This window comes from Periophthalmus magnuspinnatus, chromosome 23 (genome assembly GCF_009829125.3).
Source record: "Periophthalmus magnuspinnatus isolate fPerMag1 chromosome 23, fPerMag1.2.pri, whole genome shotgun sequence".
Lineage (NCBI taxonomy): Eukaryota > Metazoa > Chordata > Actinopteri > Gobiiformes > Gobiidae > Periophthalmus > Periophthalmus magnuspinnatus.
In genome coordinates this window covers 16,778,820-16,786,181 of record NC_047148.1, presented here as the reverse complement: position 1 = coordinate 16,786,181, position 7,362 = coordinate 16,778,820, and the positions used below count along the sequence as shown (strand labels likewise).

General features: G+C 35.8%; 2 protein-coding genes across 2 annotated transcripts; both read right to left on the bottom strand.

Moving 5' to 3' along the window:
- Nucleotides 1-470: 470 nt before the first annotated feature.
- On the bottom strand, nt 471-2,427 carry LOC117392273 (cytochrome c oxidase subunit 5B, mitochondrial). The gene is made up of 4 exons (XM_033990319.2): nt 2,298-2,427; nt 1,721-1,791; nt 1,011-1,110; nt 471-923 (listed from the first exon to the last, which is right to left on the bottom strand). The coding sequence occupies exons 1-4, from the start codon at nt 2,392-2,394 to the stop codon at nt 811-813; spliced, it is 381 nt and encodes a 126-aa protein (XP_033846210.1). The 5' UTR covers nt 2,395-2,427; the 3' UTR covers nt 471-810.
- Nucleotides 2,428-3,186: 759 nt separating this feature from the next.
- Nucleotides 3,187-7,142, bottom strand: dbnla (drebrin-like a). Its single transcript, XM_033990016.2, has 15 exons — nt 6,896-7,142; nt 6,743-6,798; nt 6,562-6,674; nt 6,409-6,483; nt 5,875-6,021; nt 5,718-5,795; nt 5,486-5,637; nt 5,124-5,178; nt 4,989-5,054; nt 4,765-4,876; nt 4,453-4,695; nt 4,293-4,355; nt 3,848-3,900; nt 3,553-3,622; nt 3,187-3,468 (listed from the first exon to the last, which is right to left on the bottom strand). The coding sequence occupies exons 1-15, from the start codon at nt 6,976-6,978 to the stop codon at nt 3,332-3,334; spliced, it is 1,503 nt and encodes a 500-aa protein (XP_033845907.1). The 5' UTR covers nt 6,979-7,142; the 3' UTR covers nt 3,187-3,331.
- Between the last annotated feature and the right edge of the window lie 220 nt (nt 7,143-7,362).

The window sequence follows — 7,362 nt, the reverse complement described above, 5'->3', positions numbered from 1 at the left end:
ATGTCAATCAACAACAATCACGTCTTTGTGGTTGAACAATGGTACCACTTTCTGGAGATATTGTTGTGGAATAAATACGTTATTTGTTACTTATATTGACAACAAGAGACAAGGCATTGAACAGAGCAATAACAAGCTATGAACAAAATGGTATAGAGAAGCCACGCCATTTATTTTTAACAGCCACTGTAATCATGACATTTTGCAGATTTGAAATGGAAATTTTCCTGGTAAAAGACAAAAGCTTGAATTTACCACTTTTAAATGGGTACTAACAAAACCCCCCAAAAAACTCAGGCAACCCTTTTTTTTCCATTCCTAAGCTGTTCTTGAAAATACGCCGACCTATAGGCAGATCACCAATCATGCCTTTTCAACTATGCTTGTGCCACCAAATGGTAATAATATGCCCAAGACTAATAATTAATAATATAAATATTCGTAACTTGAATAAAATAGTCAAAAACATATTTATCATACATTTTAATTTTGTTGGTTCAAGTAGTACGGTAACATGGTAAACGGTTGATAAAATAGTTTAAAAGTTGTGCCCCACAGCCAATAATGTTCCCTCTTGACACTAAAAAGAGTGATGAGGTAAAGGAAAAAATGAGGTTAGAATATTCAAGTACTGCAACAGAACAGGATTTAACTATACACTTGACGACTTAAACTAAAATGTATTGAAAGCATTTCATGGTGCTAGAGCTCCAACTGTCCGATACTTTCATCTTGTCCCAGTGGAATATAGACGCTGTGTGGCCCATACATGTAGCAGAGAATTAAAATAAGTATGAGTAAATATACATATTAATGTGGGAGCTCATGTGGAACCAGTTTGTAGTGAGCACCACATGAAGGGCAGCGCTGTGGCTCGCCTTCATGAAGCCAGAACCAAATCACTGCTGTGTTGTCTTCATCACCTAAGACACATTAAACACAGATGATCATATTTAAAACATGCAAATGTCTTGATAATCATGAAGAAGCTAAATATGAAAAGCACTCACAGACACAGCCGACAATCCTCTTGTTACTGATAGAAGGAACAAGATGAGGGTCAGCCTTAGAGCCGGCATATTCCTTTGGCTTCATCATGTTGTAAGGATCCTACAACAGAGATGTGGTTAATACTTTGACATAGATTTATATATGTCATCTACATATATACATATATATATATATATATATATATATATATATATAGCTGAAATCTAAAAGCACAGATGAAATAGCTACAGATGAATATTCAAGAGAGCACAGAGGACACAAACTGTACATCTTGTACCAATAGTTTAATCTCAAACACAAAATATTAGTTAAATTTATGACAGTACCGGACATTAACAAGCAAGTTACAAATACTGGGAAAAATAAAATCTCAATGTTTTGAGGGGTTATCCTGAAAACAATAAGATCGTATTTTTGAACTCTAGAAGACAGAAATATGCATATAAAATGTCATGGTAGAGGTATTAGCATTGCATGTAAATAAATTTCTCTAAAAAGTGCAAGTAAGATAACACTGCAAGCTTCTTTACTTTTGATCAGAACTTTTTGAGCATGACCCACTCTGTAGTTCTTCAAAATTATGTGAACAGATTATTCATCTCTTGTTACAAGCAGTGCATTATACTCACATCTGGCTTCCCGAAGTATTCAAGTGATTTATTTTGGACGGTATGAATTAATATAAGGTCAAGACAATTAAATAACATACTGTTCCTTTTTCCATGGCCTTCATGATAACCTTCTCAAGACCAGTGGCCTGCTCCTCGTCATGGGGAATTCCTACAAGAGCAGAAGAAAATCAAAGACACAATTAATACAATGTCACGTACTAACACATGGCCTGTAAACAATTGTTAAGTGACGACATATAACATTTTAGTGCAAACTTCAAACAGACATACAAATGTATGATTATGAGCCAATTAATGTTTTGAATATACTACTTACGCAAATATATTGTTACAAAGAGAACACCACTGACAACCTTGATGTGTTCATTTAGCAGATGAGATCTAAACTGAGTTTAGCAAAATTGTGCCGGATTTCCATTTACAGCTAAACACCAGGCCGGGGGTAACTATAAGCATCTTAATTACATCAGAGTTCTTTAGCAATAATACATCCGTGCCGTTTTAATACGCAAAGCAGACGTTTGACCTCTCCCAGTGATGACAGCCACAACTACTTAGCCACGCAATGCTAGCACAGTCAAACGCTATCGTGTTGAGCGTTTAAAAGAGCCATTTTCTAACACGTTAAAGTGTTTTGTGTGGTAATAAATTCACCTCCAGCGGCCATAGTGCGGCTCATAACGGGTACCCGGGCAGATCTGCATGTTGTGGCAGCTCTAAACGCCGAGCGGAACAGTAACCTTGCAGCCATTTCTCCTTCCTCACGGTTTCTTCTGTAGCCCGTAAAGACGCATGATTATGACGTATACGCCAGTTTAATGGAGGCGGTAATGTGACGTCACGGGCCCCAAACAACAGCGTGCTGCATGGATCTGTTAAAACAACTGGCTGTGCTGATGTGCAGCTAATAACCAAGTATTAACTAATAACTGGCTTGAACTTGAAGGTATCATATTGACCCTAATTTGTAATAAAAAATTGACTATTTCATTTTTGGTATAACTGATAAGAATTTGGACTTAATTGTAATTAATGTAATTATTATACATGATACTATATATACATTTTATATTAACAAAAGTAAATTTTCTCCTACCTCTATGTTCTTTTCCTGTTTGAACCGAACAAATAGTATCTCACTTATCCACTATTTTCAAAAGCTTAAACAAAAAAGCCATATTGACGTATGAAGATTGTTTGTCTCTGAACACCAACAGCATAACTTTTATTTGTTTTTGTTTTTTCTATTTAACATATTATATGTTTTGTATCTGGTCATTATATGACTGTTCACAAAAATAAATAAATGAACTCAATGGCTGATTGTAATGAGGTTCATGGATGTTGATACCATTAGACAAGAATTTGACCTTTTATAAAATCCTGCAACTCTCAGAAGGTTACTGATATAATTAATTTACACTTGTGCCCTTGTTGATCACTGCAACATTCATATCTGTGTAAGGCTACAATTAGATTATGAGTCTAAAGAAATACCATTAGATATAGGCTTTGCCATATTTTTATTTATTTTATTTTTTTTGTAATAACTTTGAAAGTTATTTCAATATCTCACTGGTAATAAACAGGTTATCATACAGTTTTGTCCATATTTTCAAAATTCTCAAAATGCGTACACCAGATGAGTATACATTATGCATTATGCAGTAGTGTGTACATTACTGAAGTTATAGAAGCTCTACATAATTAGACGGGAACATTCCATACTGGCCATCAGGTCCAAAACCTTTCCACCAGCCTTGATCAATCATTTCAATCCCTGTTATGATGTCGTCGGGGTCAAAGGTGATTTCTGTGTCATCGGCTGTGGGGTAATTTAGAAAATACAAAATATTATGTCAGCAATAGACTCCACAATAAAACAGTAGCAGTTGGTAGAAGTACATACCAGCTTGGTAATCATAGAGAGCTCTGGCAGTAATTTCCTGTCCACTAGCAGCCACAAGGTTCTCTTCAGCCTTTTGATGAAGAGTGATGCAACATTGATATATATATATATATATATATATATATATATATATATATATATATATATATATATATATATATATATATATATATATATATATATATATATATATATATATATATATATATATATATATATATATATATATATATATATATATTCTAAATGATTAACAACTAATGGCTAATGCAATAACATTTTTATCGGTGCTCACCGGTGATGTATATTTTACATTTTCATATAAATCCTCTGCCCCACCGTGATGGTCTGAAAACAATATAAATATTAATTTATAACCCATATTATATACAAAATCTCCATTTAAAGGATAGGTCTATACATTTTACTAATCTGAAGTTGATTCAGCTTGTGCGTCACTTTATTAACACCAGTTACTTTAAACAAGTCTAATCAGCCTATTTCCACTGCTGTTTCACTCTACTATATATTTTGTATATGTACATCTTATTCTAATGCATGTGCTTATTTTTAGATTAGATTTATTTTTATTTTATTTTTTTATTTTTTTATTATAGTTTATATTATTATTCTTTGCTTAATATTGCACTATAACACCAAAAGCAGGTTCCTAGTTTGTGAATAGTTTTGTTCACTGACAATGGCAATAAAACTGAATCTGATGTTTGCAGTAACATCACCTGGAGTAGTTTCATTCGCGTCGTCATCAAACTCATCAGACCACTCTCCTTCCTCGTTGAAAGCTGTACTCACACACACACACACACACACACACAATACACAAAATATAAATCAATCAATATAAAAGTTGAGCGATTTTAACCTTAACATGAATCAAACCTGCTGGCACTTCTGATGAGCGTATGACATCCAGGGGGTTTGGTGAGCTCCTCTGAGCAGGTGAGTAGTCCCGTTCTGGTGAGGGTGGTCTGACATGTGAAATGGGGGAGATAGGGGACTGAGGGCTGGGGGAAGAAGCTGGTTCAGGATTCACAGAGATTAGTGGAACAGGAGAAGCATTGTATTGTGACTGCTCTGGATCCTCAGTGTTCTTCTGATACAAGAAGTGACTCTGCAGTTTACCTTAGAAAACCAAAGAAAATATGAGATGGACCAATGGCGAGCATTTCATTCAAAAATCACTCTTGTTACCAGGTCTGGAAACTGCAGGACTGGTTGAGTTGTTTCCATCAAAGCTCTGCTCTCGCTGCTTAAAGATATCTCTTGGGTTGAATGATCTTTGAGAAATTAAAGATTTTGCTTCCTATCTCAGACAAAAACATTTACAAAATGGTATTAATGTTGATGCAAATCATTGTACACTAATGGGGCAGAAGATGAGAAAGTAGTTTCATTTATACATAGTGGACACTCACGTTGGCTTTCTGTACGGATGCTGCGTGGCTTATTCCTGTTCTTTTTTCCTCCTTTATTTCGAAACTCTAAAAACAGTACTTTTTTAGAAAAAACAAAACAAAAAAACATGGAAAACAAATTCAGAAATCACTTACCTGGCGCTGTTGTTCCTGTTCTCTCTCTTCTTGCTCTCTTTGTTTTTGATACATCCTACAGTAACGTCAAAGAGTTTACGTAAGTAAAATTATCAACCAAAAAAAAAAAATAGCTTATCATATTCATATTCACTGTGCTGTTAATGTGTTAGTGTTAGTGGTCCTTCCTCTCACCAACAAATATAATTTTTTCCTCTGTGATGGAGCTATCCTCGGTCAGTGCATATATGCATGTTCCCATCTGAATATACTGAGATACTGGGACATACCTTGACAACTACATACCTTCTTTTTATGGCCTAATGGTAATGCAATTATTAAACCAAAATAAAATATTACTGGCAAAAAACATTCGTTCATACTTCTGTTGTTCGATTTCTTGGGCTCTCTCCTTGGCCCTCTTTTCTCTCTCCCTGGACTGGTGTTCCTCCATCTCTCTCCTCTCTATTTCCAGCTGCTGTCGCTCCTGGTCTGCTCGTTTGATCTCCTCTCTCTTCCGGATTTCCTCATCTTTCTATTGGAAAATTACACTATATTTTTCAACATTCCAGTTATGGTTATTCAAAAGGCGAGATTTCACATTCCAAGTAATACCTGTGCTTTGTTCCAGAAGTCGTCTTTGTTGATATGTTGTATTTCCTCTACTGCATTGACTTTGCGATACACTGAACCCTGTGGTGTAGTAGAAAGCACTTTAAGTTAGTGGCTCTTTTAGTCCATACATATAAGTTTGTGCGTCTTCAGTTCTCACCACAGACCGTCGGGGCTCATCCACATATCCTGCCTCTTTACGTTTATGAAAGTTGAAGCTGGCACCAGAGGCTTTGGCCACTTTGTCTAGGACAACCTTTGGCTCTACATCATCTTCATCTCGAGCATTGATTGTCACATGGGCTCCCTGTAAGTACATAAGACTGTCAGTGACTCAGAGCAAAACAAATACAACTGTAATTACACTTTTATATTGAGGGCATGATGCAACTGCATTTACATAACATGAGTTGCAGTTATTGTGCCTTTATCTTTGTTGGTGTTGTTTATATGATAAACTGCAGTGGCATTGGCCTCACATGTTTGCGTAGGTAAGCCATTCAATACATATTTGAGCTCAATCGTGTGTAGTAATGCATTGTACATTGTGGTATATGTCAGTATAGACCTCCTCCTCTCAAAAGCAGTGGTTAAGTTGCTATAATGTTCCCTTTATGGTTTGTTACTGCTTATATAAGTTAACTGTACAACTGTAAGAAAAAAAACAAAAAACATTTCTACTAATTTGACCCACCTTAAGGAAGTTGGCCATGGATAAGACATGGTTAGCACATACTCCTTTTCTGGAGGTGTTCACTCCTTCACCTGTCTACACACAAAGACACTCACTAAGCAGGATGAATATATTTTATAAGCCTGTGTGTAAATTATGGTTAGTATGTCTTACCCAGTTTATCAGAACATATTTTGGCAGACCAGAGTTTGGATCCTCAACTCTACAGAAGGCATACATGATCTTTCCACTGTTGAATTCTTCTACCATCTCCTCCAGACCTCCATCTGTACACAACACCCTATTTACTACTCATTTACAAACAAATTTTAGCTGTCCAATGATTGCGTCTTACCTCCCTTTTCTGCAAGCCGTATATCATTACTGTTTCCTTCATAGGTAAACAGTGCCCTGTGAGGATATGACAAGTATATATCCAGGAGTCTATTCCAAATGTTTTGACTTTCATAAAAAAATAATACAATAAAATAAAATAAAAAGTACTCACCAGTTTGTACCTGACTTTCCATCCAATACGTCTTTATAAGCTGCCATCAGTTCATTGCCATTCTTACTCAAGTTGACAGCCATGATGAGCAAGTGTCATCAACTGTTCAGGGAGGTTGAGTTGCCTTGCAGCTGAAATACAACAAATGAGGTCCAATAGCTTTTCTCGTCTGAGTGAAACTGAATAAATTTGTATTTCTAGACAACCCTCTGCCTCTTGTATGTGTCGGACCAGTCAGGGAAGAACTCTAAACCTGATAAACAGCATTTTTGAACTTATGACTCAGCATTGGGCTAGTCTAAATTCATTCAACTAGTAGGGTCATGCAAACCAGTGAGAGTGATCCAAATGCTGGGAGTATTAAAACACTTACTAGCCACTTGACACAGCAGAATTCCATGCATGCCTCTATTTGAACTAAACTTATAATCCTATGTTAGTGTATCTGAATTAGTCATCATCAGCTG